Source organism: Myotis daubentonii, chromosome 16 (assembly GCF_963259705.1).
Source record: "Myotis daubentonii chromosome 16, mMyoDau2.1, whole genome shotgun sequence".
NCBI lineage: Eukaryota > Metazoa > Chordata > Mammalia > Chiroptera > Vespertilionidae > Myotis > Myotis daubentonii.
This window is the reverse complement of record NC_081855.1, coordinates 50,716,919-50,742,632: the sequence shown is the minus strand read 5'-3', so window position 1 is coordinate 50,742,632 and position 25,714 is coordinate 50,716,919. Positions and strand designations below refer to the sequence as shown.

Here is a 25,714-nt window from a genome sequence, read left to right as displayed (position 1 = left end):
CACACACACACACACACACACACACACTCACACACACACACACACACACACACACACACACACTAAACACCCCCATGTTTGTGTGGCCACATTTCACTTGGCATATCTTGAGTGTCTTCTTCCTACAGGGCCTGCACCTATCTGTTCCCCCATCTCTTCCACCAGAATACAGGCTCTTCAAAGCCCTACGCCATGCTTGGCCCATACACACAGTTAGCATTAGACTCAAGAATTAAGAAGCAGCGACCACAGCAATCAGGCTCATAAAAAAGCTGCTTAAACTTTTCAGAGGCAAAATCTATGGGCTCTGGTAATTTACTGGATAAGGTCTAGAAGATCAGACACCTAGTGACAGTAGTAGTAGTTAATAATAGTCATAGTAGTTAGTAGTAGTAATACTAGTAGGTGGTGGTGATGGCAGTAGTTAGTAGTAGTTAATAGTAGTAATAACCTGGCTTTTCCCCACCTAGAGAGAATTAAATGAAAAAGGAAAGTCAGACCAGTTAGGGTGGTGGTGGGAGAAGGCAGATAAATGCCTGCAATTCAAGTGTGTTGAGTGTAAGATGCTAAGAGGGGCATGGCGGATTTCAAGCAGCCTCAGAGAGATGGGGGAGTGGAATGTGTAGACGTGGGAGTAACAAACAGAGAAGTAGAAAATTCATGAGACAGGCAGGGAAGCAAGAAGAGCATGGGAGCAAGGGCAGCCAAGGTCAGGACATTTGGGGACAATGAGATGCGAAGGAAGAAGAATCGTGAGGGACAGGAAGAAGCTCTGGGTGTGTCAAAGAAGCATGAGCCAGCCTGTGGAGAGCAGCACTCACAGCTCCCTCCTCCGGGACCTTGCAAAGACTGAAAGCACTCCAGGGATTTCCTAAGCTCCCTGTGATTGAAGCTCTTTTTTCAGACCCAGTAGAGCTAAAGTTTGTCCTGTCATGTTAACAATTTGGGGCTACGTGCTCTTGAAGAACCTAAAAGCAAATCACAGCCAATGGCCTTGAGTTGTGGTCTGAGCCCAGAGCGAAGGCAGGAGGCAGGCAGCGGTTAGATGGGAAATCCCCGCTGTCTGTGCGCATCTCCTTCCTCATTTATATGCTGCTTCATTCATGAGTTTTTATCAAAAGGAAATGGAGTCATGAGAGTGTTAAAAAGTTCCACTTTAAAAAAAACAAAACATGGCAACGGGCTACACACACACAAAATGTAGCGATGCGTTTGATCATTGCAAATGCACACAGAGTTTTGGTTAGGTTTAAAAAAACAGCATTCGTATTTTAGAGATAAATACTGAAGTGCCTCCAAGTGAAATAACATAATTCTAGAATTTGTTTCAAAATAATATGGTGGGCATAGGGAGATATGATAAAATCAGACTGACCATGAGGTGCTCATTGACAGCGCTAGTCAATGGACTCGTGGCAGTTCATTAAATTATCTACCGTTAAGCATGTTTGAAATTTTCTAAAATATAAATATTTTCTTAAATAGAGACTGAACCACAGAAAGCTTTCTTTTAAAAGTTACAAAAGGGGGATAGTTGAGAAATTAACTGCAAACTAAGAGGAATGCATATTGCATATTGGTAGATGGTCCTCAGTGGATGCCCTTCGCTGAAACAAAGGAGGGGAAGGTGCTGGCCTCCTTCCTATTCTTTCTTTCTTTAAAAAAAAAAAATATATATATATATATATATGATATTGATTTCACAGAGAAAGAGGGAGAGAGAGATAGAAACATCAATGATGAGAGAGAATCATTGATCAGCTGCCTCCTGCGCGCCCCCTACTGGGGATTGAGCCCACAACCCGGGCATGTGTCCTGACTGGGAATCGAATCATGACTTCCTGGTTCATAGGTCGACATTCAACCACTGAACCACACGGGCCGAGCTCCTTCCAATTCTTTCTAACTTGATGCCATTCAGAGGAAAAATCATAAGGAAGAAATGTAGTTCTTTCTCCAGGCCTGCAGCACATTCTAATATTCTTTATGTCAAGAAGGTAAAGGAACCAGGGCCAAAGCAATATTTAAAAAGTTGGGCCCTAGCTGGTTTGGCTCAGTGGATAGAGCATCAGCCTTAGGGACCAAAGGGTCCTGGGTTCAACCAAGCATGTACCTTGGTTGCAGGCTCCGCCCAGGCCTGGCCCCTGGTCAGGGGTTGTGCAGAAGGCAAACAATCGATGTGTTTCTCTCACATCAATGTTTCCCTCTCTCTCCCCCTCTCTTCCACTCTCTAAAAATCAATGGAAAAATATCCTTAGGTGAGGATGAACAACAACAACTAAATCGGCAGGATTCTTCCCCTTGAAGCCCACACCCTCGGCCAAAGAAACGGAGGCTAATCCTCTGCATCACGGTTGTTTCTGCGGTATCGCATCCCCTTCCTCTCCACGGAGGCTGGGCATGTCTGAGAGCATGTTTTGCAAACCGCAGCCTGGCAAAAGATGGAGGGGCCTCTGTCTTTTGTTCTGCCACATACACCCCCCTGGCTTAGTGCAATTCCCAAGCGTGGCACTGCCAGTTTGAGGTTCATGATGGGCCATTAAGAAACCAAGACGGAGGAATCACTTTGAGAAAACCACTCCATTTAAGTGTTAGATTTTCCGAAGAGAAAAAAACCCTCATTTACAAAAGCAAACAACTGATGTTCCAAACAGTTTTCTTTATGTAAGTTGACTCATATTTCAAAATGATTTCAGGTCCTCATGGAACCCTGAAGGGGGAATTGAGAGATGTGGGCCCTTCGTTTTTACTCCTAAATCAACCACCGTCACCTTGATTACAAAGCATTGCTTCGGGTGGCGCCGTAACACAGGGCCTCGAAGGAAGTGGAATTCTCCAGTCTTAGGTAATGAGTCTAGGATTTGTTCCAGGCAGTCACCTTGAAACATGTCAATTGGTTACTCTCCAAGACTGAGGACACAAAAAGTACATAAATTTCCCACTGCACCAGGAGAAGGTCCCACCTACCTCTGTGATCAGAAATGTGAGGGAAAGGTATGAATTTCAATATGTTCCATGATGTCTCATTCACAGTGACCTACAAGTTCCCCAAACGGGTTTTAAGGGCTAACCAAAAATACAGGGAGTTCATATATATAATGACCCCTGGATATATTGATGTTATAAGATTTTAAGTTGCAGATTTTTATTAGATGGATTTTAATTGCATATGATTGATGGCAATTCTCACAAGTCTTTCTTATTGGAACGTAGCACAAAGAGATGAGGGAGGTGCTCACGCATCTGTATATTCAGCTGGATGACTTAAAAGTCTCCATCAGCGTCACATACGGTTAAGCTGGAAAACAAAAAAGAGGCCTAGTGGGAAGGGAACCAAACCATAGCACTCGTTAGCTGTAAAACCTTGGGAAGCTATTAATCTAAGCCTCATCCTTAAAGTGGGAATACTGCTAAGGGCCTAGCAGAATTAAAGGAACCCAGCAGCATATGCAGCGCCACTGGGTAAATGTGTGCTAGGTAAAGGAAAGTTGCCAAGTCAGCTACACTGCTATTTTTGGCAGCTGCTTTGTTATTAACAAGTAGCTGCTCATGAGAATAATAAAAGCAACCAATGTTTATTGAGAATTTATTATATGCAAGGCGCAGTGCTCAGCTTGTGACATACATCCTGAATGTAATGGTCACTACAACGGCATGGGGTGAATATTTATTTCTTCCTCCACGTCAAGGACCTTGTCCAGAGCTGGTCCAGAGGTGAGCAGGCAGCCTTCCCATATAGGATAATTATATTTAGCCCTACAGTTGCAATTACTCTTCATCACAAGGCTATTTGCACTGGCTTGTAGAAGGATGATTGCTGAACTGTGTCGGCAATAGTATAGCTGGGAGCCAAGAAAAAAAGTCCTGGATTAAATCCCCTGACAGGCTTTCTACGCCGATGTCCAGGCTTCCGTAGATAACAGATGCAGGTTAGAAAGAGGTTTCCCGGGAACTACTATGGTGACATGAGCTGGGTCTTGCGGGAGAGCCAGACTCCATCGTAAAGCTATAGTGCCACGAACGTTGCCCAAGATGTTTTAACACTTCTGGACTTGAGTCCCCCGGATGCTAAGATGGAAACATTCCGTCAGTAGTCAGTAAACCAGCTACTTTCCTCATTAAATGGTGCTCTGGCCCCAGCTTTACTGAGAACATCACAAAGCTTTCTCCTGTGAGAGGAGAGGGCTCTGGGGCTGGGGTGTGTTTATAAACTAATACCCCTGCTCTACGGGGGGTGCGGGTTCTGATGAAATTGATAAGCCTAGGCCCTACCTGACAGAAATTACTCTAGCAGGAGGTTAATGGTCAAGCGACTGAAAGTTGTGACTGTGGCTCCTGTTTGCAAAACACTGTGTCTCAGTGACACTTGTGCTATGTGTGGTGAGGGCCGCCCCCTCCATATCAAAGAAAGGGGCTCTCAGGCCACTAATGGATTCCTTGCTCACCTCATGCTGATGGTAATCTCTACCTGATGCCTCTCCCTTCCGACCAGAGGATTAACCAGCCCCAGACTAGACTAAACACTCAAGGTCACCCAGACTCTTAAAGCTGGCTAGCCACCAGAAACCGTAACACTCCAAGTAAAATAAATGCACAAAACCAAATGCATCTCAACAACCACGTTGGGGGCTTCTTCTGTGAAGGAAGAACCCGTATCTCTTACTAAGGACACTATTTTCTCTCCAGGAAACGGCTCCATCCTCCAACGCCTAAACAATAAATAAAACGAGGCTTTACACCAAATAGCACTCTCACTGCATCTAGCCGCGTCACCTGCCGGCACACAAGTCCGCTGGTGACCACATCGTGGGCCTCTAGCATGATGCCTGGGAAAACGTTTTTCCATACTTTGCTCGCCTCTTGTTGCAACTTCATCTCACTTTCACATCCAGAATTTGTCTAGATAGGATATGTTCTAGACTTAATTTTAGCACAGGGCTCTTAACTTCCTTACCTGGGCCTCTTTCTCAAAAAATACACATCGATGAAATTAGGAAAATGCACAGACTTTTCCCAAAAGGTAACTGTGAAAAAAACATAGAGCACATAGTATATTGAAGAGGCAATAAAGGTGTTTGGTTGTTTTTGGTTGTTTTTTTGTGTTTGTTTGTTTGTTTTTTGCACGTTTGTTACTGCTTTCTAAAAAACGATGGGGAATTTGAGCAACAGTCTAGAAGAGAAAAGAAGCAAGTGGGAGATAGGGGCAAAGAGATGAAAGACGTGAACTGAAGTGACAGGGCAAGGTCCCAGTGGGCCTCATGAGATTTACTGCTCAGTGGAGAGAAGTGAGACTCACAGAAAGGAGAGAAGGGTCTCTCTTTAAGACAAGAAGAAAGAAGAAGAGCTTCAAGGGTGACAACACGGAGAAAATTCAATGTGAAGAAAAGCTGAGAGAGGCACTCGTATTGACATATAACAGGGTGTTCTGCCAAGATTTCCCCTGGGACCCGAGGAAACATGAAGCCAAGACACATTAGAAACAGGCAGAATAGGTCAGCAAAGGAGCGCCTGCAGCGTCAAATGCAATTCTACTCAGTACTCCTGCCGTGCCTAAGCTCCTGAGGAACTGGCTCATGGTCTATAAAGACGTGAGAGAGAAATTCTAATAGACACCCTACCATGGAAGGCTGGAAGGTAGGTGGGATCGAAAATGTCATTATTCCTTTTAAGAACCTCCTCCATTCCAAAGCTGCTCATCGTCAAACGTGGAAACAAATGAGTCAGAAGTGGTGATCAGCTCAAAAACTACCCATGAGTCCCAAAGATCACACGGAGTATGTGATACATTCCACTCTTTGAGAAATAGTAGAAAGTTGGCTACTGAAGAGTTTGAATTCTTAATCTCCAGGGCTGTAAACCCCAAGGTCTACAATAGATCCATGACATTACCTTTGCCCTCTAATTTTTATTGTAACAGCTTTATTGAGATATAATTCACATAACATACAATTCACCAATTTGAACCATACAATCCGATGGTTTCTCGTGCATTCGCAGAGTTGTGCAACCATCACCACACAATCAATTTTATAACATCTTTACTACCCACACACAAAAAATCATACCCCTTAGCATTTAGTCTCCATTTTCCACCAATACTATCCTTCTCTCTGGTCCTACATTCTGTCTGTTTAGATCTGCCTATTTTTTGACATTTCATACAAATGGAATCAGATAATATGTGGGCTTTCATGGCTGGCTCCTTTCACTTAGCACAATGGTTTCAAGGTCTGCCCATGCTGTAGCATGCATCAGTACGTCTTCCTTTCTAACGCCAAACAATATTTCATTGTACAGACACACAAATATGTTACCTATTCAGAAAACTAAGTTTAAAAACAGAAGAACAGAATCAAATGCCATAAAAGCCAGCGAATAGTTAATAGCAAATAACAGAACAGTTCATATGAAGAAGTGGTTCGTGGTAGTAAAAGAGCCCTGGTGTCGTCAGAATCTAGCTTCTTTTTCCAAGTCTGCTGCTCACTAGAAACCTGAAGGCATAAATTGCTTAACTTTTCTGGACTTAATTTCTTTGCCTGAAAATTTGGGGATCAGACAGTTTATAGTCTATGCAACTAATTAGAGTCAACATTTTCTGGGGCTAACCAACCATTCGCTAAGTTCTTCACATGCATTTGAATCTCATAACCACTCTATAAAAATAAACTATTTCCTCAAAGATTTAGAAATACAATTACCATGTGATCCAGCCATTCTACTTCTGGGTATGTACCCAAAACAATTGAAAGCAGGGTATTATGGTCTGAATGGTATCCCCACAGGTTTCATATGTTGAAGTCCTAAGCCCCTAGTACCCCAAAATGTTTTTGGAGATAGGTCTTGAAAAAGGTAATTAAATTAAAATATAGTCATTATGGTCAGTTCAAATCCGACATGACCATTGTCCTTATAAGAAGAGAAAATTTGGAAATCTTCAATTTGAGCCATGTCAGTACATTACCTATTCAAGGAAAGACCACATGGAGATATAAGAAGACAGTCACCTACACACCAAGGAGAGTGTCTTCAGAAGAAACCAAGACCTTAATTTCAGACTTCTAGTATCCAGAATTGTGAGAAAATAATGTGCTGTTGTTTCAACCACTTAGCCTAGAGTACTTTGTTATGGCAGCCCTAATGAACTAATACCCGGATCTCAAGGAGATATTTGCACATCCATGTTCACAGTAGCTTTATTCACAATGGCCAAAAGGTAGAAGCAACCCAAATGTCCATTGACAGATAAATGGATAAATAAAATGTGACATATACACACAATGGAATATTATTTAGCCTTAAAAGGGAAGGAAATGCTGCAAAATGCTACAATATGAATGAACCTTGAAGACGTTATGCTAAGTGAAATAATCCAGTCACAAAAAAAACAAATACTGTTTTCCACTTAGATGAGGTCCCTAGAGTAGTTGAATTCATAGCGACAGGAAGGAGAACAGTAACTGGGGGCAGAGAGAAAGGGAGAGAAATGGGAGTCGTCATCTAATGGGCCCAGAGATTCCGTTTTGTAAGATGTCCTGAAGATGGATGGTGGTGATGGTAGCACAATGATGTGAATGTGGTTAATACCACTGAATGGTACACATAAAAATGGTTAAGGTGGTAAAGTCTGTGTTATATATATTTTACCACAATTAAAAAGAAAAACAATTAAGTGAAAAATGAAATAGTATTCTCACTATATGAATGCAGAAACTAACATGTTTTCTCAAGTTCCAACAGTCTGTATTTTCCATCCAGGTCTGCATCCCAAAGCCCACGCTAGATATGCAACTTTCCTTCCTAACACTACATTTATTTTTCTTTTAAATCAAGAAGACACGATAGCTTTTATTTTTTATTTTTCTATTACTACATAACTCGAGCTATTTTCACATGATTTTACTTTCCCAGCAAGCATTTTGTCTGTTGAGCTGCTTTGGAAAGGTATATTTTCTTCAGAAAAGTTGTTCCCTTACCTAATCTCGCTCCCGATCTCCATATTCCTGACTTGCACTATGGCCTCTTATTTCAGGTCCATCCCTCCCTCCCCCCCGCCAACCCCCCCCCCAAAAAAAAGAAAAAATGAAATGGAATTTCTCTAAAATATGCAGGGCTTATAAGTGATAGATGCCAAGATATCCTCCTCCTTTTATGCCAAGACTATGTTCTCTTAACTTCAGTGCATTACTCCCTCTCCCAATTGTCTCAGTGTTTGAAAGCTGTTGGGCCAGAAGCTTCGGTCTTTGAAAGTCTGAAACTAGTACTGTCCCCGGGGGTAAGACTGTGCAGAGTCCTGTGTGCCAAGCTGCAAACAGGTTGGGGCTGTTGGGAAGAACAGAATGTCCTCTGGCAAAGAGGAGGGGCCCAGAGTAGCCACAAGCAACCAGAGGAGCTGCCATGGTGTGGCACGTGCTATGGAGAGAGGGTGAAAGAACACGATGGGGCTGAGGGGAGAGATGCAAAGTTCTAGGAAATGAGGCTAAGTTCTGCAGAACGCTTTCCTCTCAAGAATAGAGGCCCCGTACATGGCTGCAAACTATTTTTTAAATAGATTTTTTTTATTGATTTCAGAGAGGAAGGAGAGGGAGAGAGAGAGAGAGAGAAACATCAATGATGAGAGAATCATTAATCGGCTGCCTCCTGCACACCCCCTACAGGGGACACCCTGACCCAAAATCAAACCGTGATCTCCTGGTTCATGGGTTGACGCTCAACCACTGAGCAACACTGACCAGGCTGCAAAGTATTTTTTTAAACTATTTTTAAAAAGCTATACTTTTCCTTAAATTGTATATACAAATGAGAAGACATTCCACCCAGGAATATCAGGCTAACTCTCCAAATCTTTCTGTACTGGAGAAAAGCAAATAGCCAAACTAATCATGCAGTAAAGAGACATTATAGGAAATAAAAGCACATCTCCCAGGCTCAGCTCCCCAAATAGTCTCACAATAAGTCAAAGGATATGTTACATAAGCCTCCAAGAAATAGTCTAAATCCAATGGTGGTAGTGAAATTCTGTCATATTTAACACGGCCTTGAGTAAGTAGGCCATGGACTAGGGCTAAGCCCTTTTTTTATATCAAATCAATGGCTGTGGCTATTGTAGCGCCTCTTCCTTTTACAGAATGCAACCTGTTCTAGATTTCCTGGCAGAGGCTGTGATCCCTGGCGACACCATCCTTCCTTCTGAGTATTTATTTGCCCGATCACGTTATGTTTCAGTGAACTGAACATGTGTGCAAGCGCAAGCGGAAGCACTAACCTAGGGAGAAAAATGGAGACCCACATATTCAACGTGTGTCTCAGTGCAAAACCCTCAGAGTCTTCATCCTCGGGGCTTAAGAGGATAAGGCTGTCCTACCTTGCCCATATCATCCACCTTGCCCCCTCCTTACTGAGATCACAGTGACAAGCAAGACTTTGGCACAGAATCCTCTATTTTCATTCAGTAGGCAGCAGAAATGCGGGCCAAACAGATGAGGACAGTGCAGGCTGTGGTACAATGTGCTCTGCCCCCAAGCCAGTGAAGCAGCAGATGCAACGGTGCTTGAGGCATCCTTAGAGGAATTCATCACCCACCCGTGGATGGCAGCCAGCCTCCTCTCCTTAGCCACTCCAGTGCATGGAATAGCTCAGGTGGCAGGAATGGAGGCTGTTCCTGGGTCCAGCAGGATGGGCTCCCTCGTACCACTCTTACCAACGACCTAGCCATTGCCACTGCTGAATGTCCAACCCATCAGTAGCAGGATAGATGCCAAGTCCTATAGCACCTGCAAGGGCGTCTGCCAGCCCTGTGGTGGGAGGTGATTATAGCACACCACATCCACCAGAGGGGAGGAGGAGCCTGCAATCCACGCCTCTCTACTCCAAGTATGGGTTTGCCTTCTCTGCCTGGGAGGCTTTTGCAAGCACACTATGCAAGGAGAGGAGAATGCCTAACCTACCCGCATGGTATCTCACAGAACACGGCTGCAAACTAAGGGGCTGGTTAATTCAAAGGAGGTGCAACAATGAGTGTACGACCAAGGAAGCCACTAATTTGATCACAAACTTAATTGTTAAAAAACCACCAGTTAGACAGTGAAAGAAAGGATCAGTTAGGGCACTAGCGTTCCTTCTCTTCCAGTATCACCCTGATTCATGCCCTAACCCTGACATTTCTGCAGGAAACGTGCTTCCTCTCAGAGGTCAAAGGTGTCAAGATCTGGGTACAAGGTGTGTTCGTTGGTACTGGGGTATCACTTTTTCTTGGCCCTTCCACCAATGAGAGGTAGGAAATACATGAATGTGCACAGATATATACATACATATAAATATGTAAGCACTCATACATAAAAATATACATATGTATGCATCCGCACATGAACATACATATGCACATCCACATATGGCCAATACCAAGCCATCCGACAGGGTTCTTTTTGCCTTCTCTCGTTTGCTAGGTCCTATAATACAAGATTGTTTACTCCATGCAACTGTCTGTCTCTCATTTTAAGAGGGATTAAATTTTACCCAAAGCTCCCCATGCAGAATGACCCTCCTGTCTTATTGGCCAACAAAGGATCACATACCTATGCCAGAACCTACCTCTGGCACAGGACCATCGCCATTGGCTTCGCCCAGTCACTCTGCCACCACCTCCATCCCCAGGGCTGGGGTCAGGGCCTCCGCTCAAGTGCACAATAACATGGAGAAGGGTGAGATACACAAGGAGAATAGGGCTTCTCTTTTTTTCCTTAAATAATGTCTATTTTTAAATTTTTTATTTGTTGATTTGAGATAGAAAGAGGAAGGGGGGGAGAAACATCGATTTCCTCCACTTATTTATGCATTCATTGGTTGATTCCTGTATGTGCTCTGACCAGGGATCGAACCCATAGCCTTGGTGTATCAGGACAACGCTCTAACCAACTGAGGTACCTGGCCAGGGCAGAGAATATGGTTTATAATAGAGAGAAGGTAGGGGAGCATGGAGCACGCACATCATGGAGTCAACCAGCTATGTCTGCTACATGAATCTACAATCCACAGAGTCGACTGGACAACACAACTCCTCTGATATTACACGCAAAGGTTTCTTTGTGTGTGCACATGCACACGCTCCTGGGCACAGGATCCACAGTCCTCATCATTTCTCAGAGGGCTCAGGGACCCAGGAAAAGTTCAGAGCCAGTCTCTTCATTCTGAACTAGCTCAGTCCCTGATCTTAATTTACAGAGCATGGGAGGTTTCTAGGAACTTAAACCCCATTTCAGAAAACGTGAGCATTTCTCCAATCTCATTTATTACACTTCTGCTCCCAGGGCAGGAGTCAGAACACCACACCGCCTGGCCTTTGTCGAGACACAAACGTTTGTCTCAATTTGAGTCCCTCTTCAGCCTGTTCCTAGAGACTGACCGTTGGGGCTTCTGGGGTAATTAAGGGCACTAAATCCTCTGCGAATTAGACATGCTGCCTTTCAACTCATTCTTCTAGAGGACAAGGGGACGGCGCGGGAGTCCCCGGAGGAATAAAGGGAACAGACGTGCAAACTGTCATAAAGAAGAAGAAAATCCATGGCTTAGGAGCCAGAGAGCAAATGTCAAGGCAGCCTGTCAGTTTCAATGTGTTCTCAGGATCGTATCCCATTGGCCCCAAATGCAGAGCGCAGAGTCCCAGAAATCTTGCCACCATGTGGGACAGCTGTGGCCATAGAAAGAGATCAACAAACGCGTCCAGGGCTTTAATCTGCTAGGGCTCCTTCCGCAGTGCCATTTATCTATCTGCAAAGGCTGAGTACAAAGGTGCTGTACTGCAGGCATTATGCCAGGTAGGAAGGGGGAGGGGGGCATTTAAAAGCATGTGCCCTTGGGTGTGGCTCTTACATTTTTGCCAGGCAGACAACTGCTGTGCAGACAGAGATGACATCACGGGAATCTAGATTGCTCTTAGCCACCTCGGTCACAGGGTGACTCTATAAAGCGATCATCCCAAATGGGCCGCTTTTGAAAGAGGACACTTCATGATTAAACCAAGACGAGAGCTGTGAAGTGGGGCAGTCCCAGCAAACCAGATGGCTGGCACCCTCCTCGGCCAGCGCTTCATAAGACTCTGCTCTGGTCTCTGTCATTCACCCCACACGTTGTATGTGCCTTACACTGGGCTAAGCAGCACAGAGAGTATGAAAAAATCATTAAAAGGCTGTAGCGTACCATCGCACACCATAGCATGTAGTCCTTGCCTGCAGAATCATCTCTCTTTGCTCTGACAGTACCCCGGCTGCCTTGAGCAGCAGCTCTCTCGGCAGCCTTGAAATCCAAATGAGCTGACGTTTACTCTGAGCTAAGGCATTAGGAGGTTCTGCATGGCTGGGTTTTTAAGTCTTTGATTCAGAATATATCCAAGTGACTCACTGGACTATTTTGGTCTTGGGAATTAAGCTGCATTCAGAAAGTCCTGCTGCCATCTCAAGTTCCAGGGTAGACAGAAGCCTTCCTTGGAAACCTCTGGAACATCTGCCTGAGTTTGGGGAGTTAACCGGATTGGATCCGGCACCCCTTAAAAAAAATCTCTTGAACTCTGATGACAGTTTCTCATTTTAAGTCACCTCCAAATCCTCTCCCAGGTCAATAATCATTTATGTGCATTAACCTCCATTCTCTTGGCTAAAAAAAAGCATTTCAAATCAAGGACCCCAATTCAGCCTGGCCAGTGTCGTTCAATGGTTGAGCGTTGACCCACAAGCCAGGAGGTCACAGTTTGATTCCTGGTCAGGGCACAATGCCTGGGTTTGGGGCTTGATCCCCAGTGTGGGGCATGCAGGAGGCAACCAATCAAAGACTCTCTCTCATCATTGATGTTTCTATCTCTCTCTCTCCCTCTCCCTCCTTTTTCTCTGAAACCTATAAAAACATATTTAAAAAAGAAGGGGAAAAAAAGAAAGAACTTCTGGTTTCTTACTGTCTTCATCACTGGCCAAAATTAAAATTAAATTTAAAAACTTTTTTACTCCTGATGCTTTAGGAATGCAAAGGCTTCTACTGCAGCCATTATGCTGGGTGGGGAGGAGAAGGGGCATGAAAAAGCATGTGCCTTTGGGTGTGGCTCTTACATTTTTTCCAATATTAATAATAATTTTTGCCAGTAATAATAAATTACTTTCAAAAACAAATATTACAGATTTCCTGAATTCAAAAGTAGAAAATGTTTATTATAAAATTTAGAAAAGAGAAAAAGTATAAAAAAGAAAATTGAAGTTAGCCAAATTCCCACCACCAGGCAAATCCATTTGTTAATATTTTGGTGCACTACTTTGCCATCATTTTTGTACACATTTACATAAATACAGAAAAGTCTCATAAAATTAAGACCACACTAAATGTACATTTTTTTAGAATTTTAAAAAGTACTTCTATTGATTTTTAAAGAGAGAGGAAGGGAGAGGAATAGAGAGAAAGACCTATGTGAGAGTGCAACATCAATCACTGCCTCCGATACACCCCCTACTGGTGATCGAACCAGCAACCCCGGGCATATGCCCTGACCGGGAATTGAACTAGCAACCTATGGGTGCCCTGGATGACACCCAATCAACTGAGCCACACTGGTCAGGGCCTGTATGTACAAATTTTAAAATGCTTTCAACCCTTAGCACTTTATGGTGAATATATTCTGCAGGCATCAACCATATTTTTGTCAACTTCTTTTTCAGGTGTAAAATGTCCCATTCAAAGCACTACAAGTACTGGTTGTGAAAATGTATATTTATTCATAATTGTTAAGTGACCACTTGCACAGCTAGCATGCTTTTTAGTGGCATGTGTGAAATATGTCTGCCTCCTAAAAAAGGACAAGTCGAAGGACAATATGCTAAGTCACTCAGCTTTGCAGAACTTGGAATCAATCCACGTAGAACAGCCCGAGACCTCTGAAATGCATCAAGAGATCAAAGCAGGGTTGTCTCAGACTAACGGCTGATCAGAGAACAGAAGGGCATGCTCTGGAGGGGAAGGGGGGAGATTTGCTGGGTACTACAGCATCTAGAGAAACAACTGAAAACTCATACGAGACAATTTAAACATTTTTATGCTTTCTACAGGCTTTGCACTGTGTTAAGTACGGGTGGCACAAAGATGACTAAGCCATAATCTTTTCTCTGAAGGATGTCACAGCCGACAGGGTGACACAGATGCAACACTGACGCGTGGGATGCTTGAGCCTGCTGAGATGAGGAGATTGCTTGGATTGTTTGGGTGAGCCCAATCTAATCATATGAGTCCTTACAAGTGGAAGAGGAGGATTGAGGGTCAAAATCTCAAGAGATGAACCCCTCCATCCAGTTGTTCAAAACAGCCATTCTTAACTTCCTCTTGTCGTTTTTTCCCCCATGTCTGACCCAATAGATCGCATTGATTTTATCTCCCAGATTATTTTAAATCGGCCCAACTTTCTCCGACTCTCTTGCTGACGCCTTACTCTACAGCGCAGACTCTACACCATCACCATCTCTTTCCTGGACTTCTACAACAACCTCCTACTTGGTCTCCACACCTTCTCTTTCATCTCCCTCTGACCCACACACCACAAAGTAAGAGTCATGGTGAAATGTAAATTCGAGAAAACTGCTCTTGTGTTTAAAATTCCTTAGGGGCTTCCCACTGAACCTGGAGTAAAATGCACTCCTTGCTGTAGCCTACAAGGCCCTGTGTGATGGGATCCTGCCCACTTCTTTGATCCCACCATGAATCTCTCTCTTTGATGGCTCTGTGCACGCGTCATTCTCTCCTAGTTTTCAGTTCTTGGAGCCCACCCAGCTTTTACACATCTCAGAGTCTGCACAGACTGTCTTTTCTGCCTGGAACATTTGTGTCTCCACCTCTTTCCATTCTAGCTCCTTCTCACCCTTTTATCCTCCATCCTGAATCTTTATTTCTTTCTTTCTTGATACCGTTTATAAACACCTTAGATACTTGCCTGTGTACCTGGCTTTGCTGGTCTTCAGCACTAGAACATAAGTGAGGGCAGAAACAGTGATTACTTGGCTGTCTTACACTCAGCCCTGCGAAGAGCGTGCCTGACCCAGAAACGGTTGCTGAATTACTTACTTCTTTAATCGTTCTGATGGCAGAAAGAGTGGATCGAGATGGGGGAACAAGACTGGAGGCAGGAACACGGACTGAGAGGTGACTGCAGAGTTCCAAATGAAAGAAGAGAGGGGCCTGGGCTTGATCAGTAATAGAGAAGATGGAGAAGAGGAAAACGGAACTATGCCCTAGGAGGAATGGCAGGTTCCAACTGAGAACTAGAACAAGAGAGAAGCAGATAGGGGGGACAGGGAGGGATGCATTTGTGTTGGGTGGAGTGGAGTCGAGGGATTGTCCAGGTAGAAAGAAATAGGGTTAGACAGGCAATCATGATTTACAGATTTGCCCATATTAGCATTTTTATAGTAGAGTATTTCCAGCATGTTCCCAGTTGACTCATCAAAAACCACCCAAGTCTAAAACCACTGTTTAATAGTCAACCTAGCAGCAGCGAAAATGGAAAGGGACTCAGTCCAGAGCCTTCCTCTAGAAGAATTGATCAATACACAATGAAAGGAAACTCACCACAATGGCATTTCCTCCCACCTCTTCCCCCCTTGATCATCTCAAACCTTCCTGGCTGCAGATGGCCCACTTCCTAACCACGTCAGCCTCTGAGCACCAAATGGCTGTGGTGCCTGCAGAGCAGACCAATCAGATATTCTTAAGCATTAGACACAACACCAGCTCAGAATTTCTCCAAGAAATCATCATATATGGTAACTCTTCCTTTCCTTACTCCCATCTTCTTTGCCTTATGGAGACCTCCTTATCCCTGCCTGGTATTCAGAAAGATATAACTGGCTGAGGAATACCCAGCTTCAAGTATAACACTGACCAGAAGGACAGAATGGGATCCAGCCAGCTGGCCAGGGCATGAGTCATCACTGACTCTAACCGTGATCCGTGTAAATATTGGGATGCACTTTTCTGCTTTGTTAGTATTACCATTAACAGATTCTATGGCAGAATAGACCTCAAAAGACAAATTCTGTATCAAAAGTTCCCTTGTTATTCCAATTATTTAAAATTCTGAATATATTTTTATAAATACACAATATTGCAACAGGGAGTTTCCTATACCTGCCCACCAAACGCCCATTTAATTGATAACGTAAGCGAATCATACATCTTCAAAGCTGGAATAAGGCCTTCAGTATGTGAAAGTCATGTTACCCTTTACAGAGGAGGAAACCGAGACTGCTGCGGGTCCCACGAGTCCTGTGAATAAACCTTTAAATCCATGCACCAAGTACAACCTGTTTCTATGAGCAAAGGCGTGGGGCGGGGGGTGAGGGGGGGGACACCCATGGCATACAGACGGAAGGAAGGCAAAGCTGTAACTCAGGGTGGTTACAAACTTTACACAGGCAAGAACTTTACCCAAGGCCATCAGAGTAATAATGGGCAGGACTGGGCCTGGAACCTAAACTTCTGTTTAGACCACTGGTCTAGAAGTCACTGTCAGGGGCCACCTTGGTCTTGACCCTCGGGGGAGAGAAGTAGAGGGCTCCATAGAAACCCAGCTGCCCTCAATAGCACTCTGTGTTCTCGGGTCATTTTATGGAAGGACGGCATGTTCTGGAAGCCACAGAGACCAGCCAAGCATTTTTCCCCCTGCTGGAATGTACTTGCCACACCAATCAGCTGACCAGAGTCCAGACCCGGGTTACAGGAGATGCTAACCTGCTCCCTGCTGACGGGGAGGAGGCTCTCCACTTCTCTCTTGCCTGGGTTCCCCTTGCTCCAGTCAGAGCCTGCAGGGAAAGGCTCCTACGTGCCCAGGGGTGGGACAGAGAGCAGGAAGGCCCGAGGAGGAAAATCCAGCGTTCTGTTTGCACGTTACAATCCCAAATGTGTGATTCATTCCAAATGCAAACTGAAAACCTCACTAATTTCGCCTTCCTTTCCAAACTGTCTCCTTTCAAGTTTTTACACATAAATTCTGACGAGAACTGACATCGTGTTTTCTGCAAAAGAAAGCAACCTGACTGCCAACCATGGAGGGAAAGTTATGAAAAGTGGTACACAGCTGTTGTTGGATTTTCTGTTTTTGTAACGGGAGTGATGATGAAAACGAAATCACGCTGAGCGGGGCTCCTTCCTGGCTACTACGAAGCTGGAGAAGCCGGTGACAGTTTCTCTTCCCCCCGCTATCAGTGTGAGACTTGGGCAGAGGAGGCAGAGGCCTCAGATGACCTCCGCTGGGCAAAGGGTGCCCGGGGGATGCTAAATGGCAGCTCCCTGGGCGGGCCGGGGAGGTAGCCCCAGAGGGAAGTGGAGCCCCACAGCTTTCTCAGCGGCCTGCTTTCTCCAACCAGCTCTCCCCAGAACAAAAACCACCCTGTCGGCTACCGGCTACCGTCAGCAGTCAGAAAAACATGCCTCTAGACAAAGCCAGGCTATTCAGCGGTCCCCAAGCTGCCTCTTCCACTCCTCGGGCGCACTGGCCCAACAGCTCATGCAGAGGCGGCTATAAAAATCGGAAGAAAGAAATGTCTGCGGAAGGAGGAAGGCATTCCCCTTATGCTTCCCATTTCATGGCAAACACCTGCTGCTGGCCGGGCCAGCAGTACAGGTAAGAGGGTTAGAAGCCATGTCCCATACAGTCCCTGGGAGGGGGGAAGGGACACACGTGACTACAGGGAGAGTGTGACCCAGCGAGGAAATGATCAAGGGAAATCAGAGAGCTGTCTCCCAATCATTTCCAGAGCTGTCGCATGGAAAGGGAAGCAATTTGCTCTGAGTTACTCCTGGAGGTGAAGGAATAAGGGGACATGAGTTTTTTCACCATAAAAAGCACTTTCTCACAGCCAACTGGAAAGAGCAGTGAGCATTTTAAATCTGCACCACACAGGTTTTCAAGGCAACTCTTCCTTTACCCTCCCCCATCAAAAGTCGCCCAGACCTTGCCCCGGCTGGCATGGTTCAGTGGATGAGTGTTGACCTGTGAACCAGGAGGTCACAGTTCAATTCCCGGCCGGGGTACATGTCGGTATTGTGGGCTCAATCCCCAGTGTAGGGCATGCAGGAGGCAGCCGATCAATGATTCCCTCTCATCGTTGATGTTTCCCTCTCTCTCTCTCCCTCTTCCTTTGTCTCTGAAATCAATAAAAATGTGTTAATTTAAAAAAAAAAGTTGCCCAGACCTAAGAATCTGTCTTTGGCCTCTTCTCTCCCTGCGCCTCTCATCTATGTGACTGCGCCTCTCAACTGTGTGACTGCGCCTCTCACCTGTGTGACTGTCAAGGTTTCTATGACCCCAGACAACTTTTCAACACCAAACCCCCATCTGTCAAGTCTCAGCTAGACTTTGCACTGGTCTTCCTACTGACCCCCCATCTTTCAGGACCCCATATTTCTCCAAGCCACGGGCCGCTGAGCTGTCACCGATGCACAGCCCTACTCCTTTCTACATTAACATCCAGACTTGTGCCCCCTCCTTCCCCAGCCTCCTCTGTCCCCACCCCGTCAGGACCCCACAGCTGCCCCAGGAAATCTCACACCTCCCTCCCCGGACACAGCGGACAGCCGTGGCTGAAACACTGCTGCAGCGGGACACCTGCTCACCCTTCGAGGTTGAGTCTCGACCTGCTTTCCACTCACCCCGTCTTCATCGCTCCCTCCCGGCCCACTGGACCCTCACCTTCCCTGCATGTTTAGCAAATTGTTTTAGTTGATGACAACACTGTCCTGTGCTAAACCCTTAGCATCTCAAAGGCAAGGGGCTGAGTCTGTTTCATTGTTCTCTCCCCAGAGCCTACTGTACCGTCTGGAATGTGTTTGCTGAGCGTGTGAAAAAGAGAAAGAAGGAAGGGAAAGAAAGGTAGAAGGAATGGGAGATGGAAGGAAGGAAGGAAGGAAGGAAGGAAGGAAGGAAGGAAGGAAGGAAGGAAGGAAGGTAGAGAGGGAGGCTTTAGGGGGGAAGAATGCCCTGCATTTGGTGCACTCTTACTCTTACTCTATTTCCTTTCCATTAGAGTACTTTCCCTTCCACTGGACTTTAAAGATTTCGTTTGTGGGTCCTCAAAGGGAAGATAATGCCTGGCTTAGCTACACTGAATAGGGGTGCATTCTACGAAACAAGGCAAGAGTCTAGTCAGAATCAACCACAGCGCAATACACATCACAAGAATCATAGGGGCAATTATTTATCTGAAGAAATTTGGTAATTAAGTGAATTAGAAACTAAAACTAGCTTCATGCTTTTAAAAAAATTGCAGTAAACCTGAATTTGTAAAACATGTTTTTAAGCATAAAAGTCTTCAGTGACTGACTACTTTCCTACCCTGGGGGTTGGCAAGCAAAGGGAGGGTAAGATCCAATTTCTCCCTGGCTTGGAGGCTGAGAGTCATGCTCAACTGCGCGCACCAGCAAAAAAGTCAGATCCGTGATCCATGATTTTTTATAAGGTTGCCAACCTCTAAGAGGTTTGCTTTAACATACTCAAAAAGGTCGCTGAAAACAAAAATACAAAAGGCCCTGGTGACTTTAGCAAGAAGAGATTGGGTAGCAAAGTGGGGAGAGAAGCCAGACTGCAGACACCAGAGATGAGTGGGCACCGGGAAAACGCAGGACAGACTCAGCGGCAACACACTTGGAACTTGAAGGGAGCAACACACGCACAGAAGTGGGAACATTCTAGAAAGGCAACAGATGTAAACAAAACGTCTTTTTTTTTTTCTGAATCTGGGTGATACTGCGCATTTTTTAAATGCAAGTATTCCAATAATGGGGTGAAAGCCAGGGGGGAATCTGGGGGTAGCAGCAGAATGACAGTGCTATTAACACAAAAACTCAACAGAGTTGACACTACTTGTGAGGTTGGGCCACCTAAGTCCAAAGTTTTGGAGGAAAATAGAGATAACTGTAGAGTTAAGATTTGTCCTGGGATGTGGTTCTCAAACTTCAGGGTCATATAAATGTCCTGGGGTATTTGTTTAATAGACTGTGGTCCTACCCCCTGGGATTCTGATTCAGTAGTAGGTCTAGAGCAGGTCCTATGCATGTGCATGTTGAAAAAGAAGCGGGGGGAAAGTAGGAAGGAAGAGAGGGAGGGAAAAAGGAAGGAAGGAAGTTAATTATAACTTTTTTAGAAGGAGCCCTGGTATTCCAGTGTAAAAGTGTTATAGGTAGTAACGGGACCACAATATGAGACCAGCCAAGAGCAGTAATTCTCAAACTTTATAATGTGTATACGATTCCTCTGGGGCTTGGTAATTTCCTGTGGTTGGTGGCTGTCATGTGCATTGCACAATATTTAGTAACATATCTGATATTTAGTAATATATTGACCTCTACCCACTAGATGCTGGTAGCAACCCCACCCCTTTGTGACAACCAAAATATGTCCTTAAACATTGCCTGATATACTCTAGGGAGTAGCAGCTCTCCCCGTTGAAACTCACTGAGTTAGAGGAGTATCCCAAGGGCAAAAGAAGGTGCTTTTGACTTTGCAATGATCAATCCTATTGAATTTTCATACTTTAGAAATCCAATGATGACATACCTTTCACTTCTATCATTTTCTACTTCATTCATTCTGACTTCTATTGACACAATTCTGTATAAGAAAAGGAAAAGGCGTGGGAAAGGAGAAGAATGTAATCTAATAATGTAAAAAAAAAAAAAAACCCACAAGAGTTTAAGCTAAGATAGAAGGCAAAGGACTGAGAGCTACTGGTGTTATAATGGGTGTAATGTCATCAATTCTCTCCTTCTGAAGAATATGAATAGAGCACTGGGATTGTGGAAGTAATACGAAATGTTCCATTTGTTCTCCCATATTTCCCAGCCCTCCTTGCTCTTAGAGTAACCCATGTGATCCCTCTGGCCAGTGAAATATGTCACCTGCAGCCTGAGGCAGTGAGAAGTTCAGTGCTGTTCCCCAATCTGTCTTTGTCACACAGACTGAGTAGGCCATGTGCGCCTAATGGTGCAACCACACAATGGCAGAGCCTCTATCACAGTGGTTCTCAACCTTCCTAATGCCACGACCCTTTAATACAGCGCCTCATGTTGGGTGACCCCCAATTTCATTGTTACAAATTGAACATAATTAAAGCATAGTGATTAATCACAAAAACAATATGTAATTATATATGTGTTTTCTGATGGTCTTAGGCGACCCCTGTGAAAGGGTTGTTCGACCCCCCAAAGGGGTCGCGACCCACAGGTTGAGAACCGCTGCTCTAACAGGTTGGGTCACTGAGTCACTGAGTGGGGTAGGTTTCCCTGCTGATTCATTTGGGACATCAAATGAGATTTGGGGGTTAGGGGTGTTAACCCAGTCTAACCTAACAGTGAGAATAGTAACCCCACTTCAATGAAAGAACAACTAAAGTCCTCGGAATTTATAACCCAATTTTTCTTCATCAAATTATCCATTGCCAAAATTGCTTTAAATTTGTATAAATGGACAAGAGAAGGAACTTTGAGGCCACACTTCCCCACAACAGAGGAATGCTGAACCAACTAAAATCTCATGAAAATTAGTGTTTTATTGCAATCTAATCAGAAGTCTAATGCTTAATTTAGTTATCACATTTAATAATCATTACAACAATGTCACAAATTAGATATTAAGGCAAACACAGTTGGCTGCCCACTCAATATGCTAACAAAATCGCAGTGTTGTTCGGAAAATGGGTGCCAATGGTGGACCCCTACACCAACGTTAGGAAATGAAACGTTGTTGATCAACTAAGGCCTGGCACACACCCCTAGATGTAATAGTGGTTTCTACATTTTCACAGGGTTCAGGAGAGAAAAAGAAGGACATGGCCCAGAGAACACACGTGGCCCACAAAGCCCAAAATATTCACCTGTGCCGCGCCAGCTCAGCCAAGGGTTCACAAGCCTGAGCGAGGGCGGCAAATAGATGAAGAAATGACAGACAAAGAGAATAAGCTGGGTCTAGGTGCATCTTCCTGTGCCTGGCTGAGGCCACAGAGAGAGATCCAGAGGCAAGTGGCTTTGCCAACAGGTCAGTCCGAGGCTTAACCCTATAGCCACGCCCTACATTCACCATCAGATTTTTAAAGAAGTTTGCTAACCCCTAGTGTATGCCAACCACAGTAACCCCTTTAAGAGTTTAAGGGTGAACAAGTTATGTAGCTTTGGGCTCCAGGCTTGAAACCTGAGAGGGGGAGCTCCTGGGAGCTTTTCCTTCCTGATTAAAATAATAAGACCCAGGGGGAGAAATGCCCCCTTCTTTGTCTGCCTCTTGCTGTTGTCATGTGACCAGGAAGAAACAGTCAAGGGAACCAGAAAGCAAATCAGATACCATGTGAAGCCAGGACATGGCTGAATTATTGAATTAACCAGCCCTGGAACAGTGATGCATCTCCAGGTATCTTCGCAGAAAAGGTAAAAATACCCCTGTTGTTGCAACTACTTTTGTTGGGTCTTCAGTTACTTAGAGTGGACAAAATCCTATTGACTTTCCATCACCGTGCAATAAACAAAGCAACTCTCGCATGTCTAGCACGATGGAAGCTGAGAAGCTGTGCCTTTGCTCCTGGCTGGAAACTCTTCACAACACTGTAGGCCACCTCCCACATGGCCCTAGGAAGTCATGATTCTCTTAACTCTTGCTTCGGAAAGAAAGCACTAAATCTTCCAAATTCAGCCTTGGACATGAAATGCTTGAGCAACCCCAGCACCACAAGGTTAGAATCTTTCATTTGTAAGATGACAAAAACACTGTTGGTGAACCAAATGCTGTTGGATCCCTTAAAAAATGTCCCTACCCACAAAACACTAGTATCCCTATATCTACAGTTTCAAAATAGTTCAACATATCTTTATAAAAGTGCCTTGAGCCTAGCCAGGGTTGCTCAGTGGTTGGGCATCGACCTATGAATCTGGAAGACACTGTTTGGTTCTTGGTCAGGGCATATGCCTAGGTAGCAGGCTCGATCCCCAGTGTGGGGCAGCAGGAGGCAGATGATCAATGATTCTCTCTCATCATTGATGTTTCTATCTCTCTCCCCTTCCCTTCCTCTCTGTAATAAATAAAAATATATTTTTAAAAAAGTTCCTTGAATTTATCTTTTGCATGGCCCTCTATCTCCCTACATGAAACAAACAAAAAAATATCACCTTTAGTTTTGCTAATTAGGTTCTCTTCAAGTAATGTCATCAAATATGTAGATGCCCCTGACGATGTTCGAAGGTTACTCCCTCTAGTCCAGTGGTTCTCAACCTTCCTAATGCCGCGACCCTTTAATACAGTTCCTCATGTTGTGGTGACCCCCAACCATAAAATTATTTTCGTTGCTACTTCCTAACTGTAATGTTGCTACTGTTATGAATCGTAATGTAAATATCTGATCTGCAGGATGTATTTTCATTGTTACAAATTGAACATAATTAAAGCATAGTGATTAATCACAAAAACAATATGTAATTATATATGTGTTTTCCGATGGTCTTAGGCGACCCCTGTGAAAGGGTCGTTCGACCATAGGTTGAGAACCGCTGTTCTAGAATGAGGCAGAACATCTGTCCTGATCATTTACTCTGTTAAGGCTGGCTTCTGTGGGTAATGATTTAATCACTGGAACTTGGAAGCTGTCACTATGCTCAAAGGCTGTCACTGGACTCATTAATGAAAAAAGCCCTTCTGGCCAGAAATACAGACATCAGCCCAGTCACAATAGCTTCCTGATATTTCTTTTATTGCTTCTACGAAACCACAGCACACAATTTCTATAGTGTTGCTGGGAAATAAACTTGTCTGAATACAGCCCTTAAAATCTGAAGCATTTTATGTTATGTTATTATAATATAATAATACAAATACAATAGTTATAACCTTCGGGCCCTAAATAGTTACCTGCACAAGTTAGTAAATTTCCCTCTTTATTTTAGCATCCAAAGCTAGTGTTGAGGACATTTTTTTTTTTGGTCCTTTAAATCCAAGGTAGTCGTTCCTAACCTTGGCTGCACCCTGGAGTCCCCAGGGACCTTTAAAATATAATGATGTGTGGTCCTATCCCTAGAGTCCTGATTAACAGCTCCAAATGCAGCAGGCGCATCGGGATGTCTAAAAGTTCCCCCAGGTAATTCTAATTTACATTCAGGCTGAAAACCACTGGCCCAAGGTCAATGGCAAATAGAAGAAAATGTAATTAAAGAGCTACACCCAAGAGGAAAGCCACCAATTTGGATTTACAGAGATCTAAGAGAAAGGACTAAGAAAGGTTCCTCCCACTACGTATTTAACACTTCTAAAAATAACAGGAAATCAATTATTATAAACCAATCAATAACTGTGATATTTATTTCCTTATAAAAGTTCTTCTCTTCTCTGTCCATCAGTAAAGTACTGTCTCCACTTTAACCAGCTGGTACTCGATCTCGATCATGGACTCAATTCCAAGATTCCCAGGGCAGGAACAGAGAAAGAAGGCTTCTTACACTTCCTTTACTCCTAATATCATATCAACTCTGGCACTACTGACATTTGGGGCTTGATATTATTTTATTGGGGGGGGGTGTCCTGTGCATTATAGGATGCTTGGCAGCACCTCTGACATCTACCAATGAGAGGCCAGGAGCACATACACAGACACCCCCACATACCCCAGTTATGACAACCAAAAATGTTTCCTGACACTGGGAGCAGCCCCTGCCCCGAGTTAAGAACTGCTGCCTTAGCAGAACCCGTGCCATGGACCCTACCTTCCACTTCCCCGTCCCTACCTCCTCCACCCCCGTGGCTGCTGCTTTGCTGAGGCCTTCATCATCTTTAACGTGGACTTCTAGAATCCTCTCCCAGCCATTCTCCCAGCCTCCCACCTCCCACCGCCCTCGGAGCTCATATGTCCTCTGAACTGCAGCAGAGTGATGTGGATGATGGGGTGCAGCACCCAGAATGGCCTCAGTCCTGAGGCACTCCCTCCCCTATTTGCTGAGCCTTCTCCAGTGGAAGAGAGCCACTTCACTGTGGTTATGTACCCACCACAGGGGCCGCCTTCATCCAGTGACTGCAGGTGTATCAGGGCCTGGCTGGCCCCTGTGCCTCTGGGCGGAACCGTTCCAGCTCCTAAGCATCCCTGTGGGACCAGCCTTACAGCAGCTTTGCCATTCAGCTCTTCCTTCTGTCCAATCCTGTTTCCTTTGCTTTCCCTCAAATGCTATCCCTCAAAACACTCCCCAATATCCGCCTTGCTTGGCCCGTTTCCTCAGGGACAAGAGCAAAGACACAGAGTTGCCTTCCTAAGTTACAAATCTCATCATACTGTTCCCCTGCCAGCCAGCCTGCACTGGTTCCATCCAGCCTATACAGAAGGACCCTAAAGAGTAATGACCGAGTGGCCTACAACGGCATGACAATCAGTTGAGTGCTGGGAAAGCAACTCTGGGAGGGGAGGGGAGCCTGATATGTAGCATTTGCTGATCCCATGGTGTAAATATTTCCACCACTGTCAATTTCAAGCGACCAACAGTTAAACAACCCGCTTGCAAAACTACTGGCTAGTTAATAAATGGCTCTCTCTCATGAGCCAGACACGAGCCAGCTCCAGCAGACCGCTGATAACCCCTGACCACCCGCTACTGTTAATGCTCATTGTTCTCCCTCATGCATACTTCTCAGCCGTGGCAGATTCTTGTAATTCTCCGACCACCAGGATGCCTGGAGGTT

General features: G+C 44.7%; 1 protein-coding gene across 5 annotated transcripts in view; it reads right to left on the bottom strand.

Moving 5' to 3' along the window:
- Positions 1-25,714, bottom strand: part of MAP2K6 (mitogen-activated protein kinase kinase 6) — a 118,166-nt gene that overhangs the window by 36,064 nt on the left and 56,388 nt on the right. For 2 of the 5 annotated variants that reach the window (XM_059671033.1, XM_059671032.1), the window contains one exon: positions 20,573-20,626. The exons of the other annotated variants lie outside the window; for them this stretch is intronic. In XM_059671033.1, coding sequence (XP_059527016.1) covers positions 20,573-20,588 — 16 coding nt within the window. In that variant the 5' untranslated portion in view covers positions 20,589-20,626. The remainder of the gene's footprint in view (positions 1-20,572; positions 20,627-25,714) is intronic. 5 annotated transcript variants of the gene reach the window in all.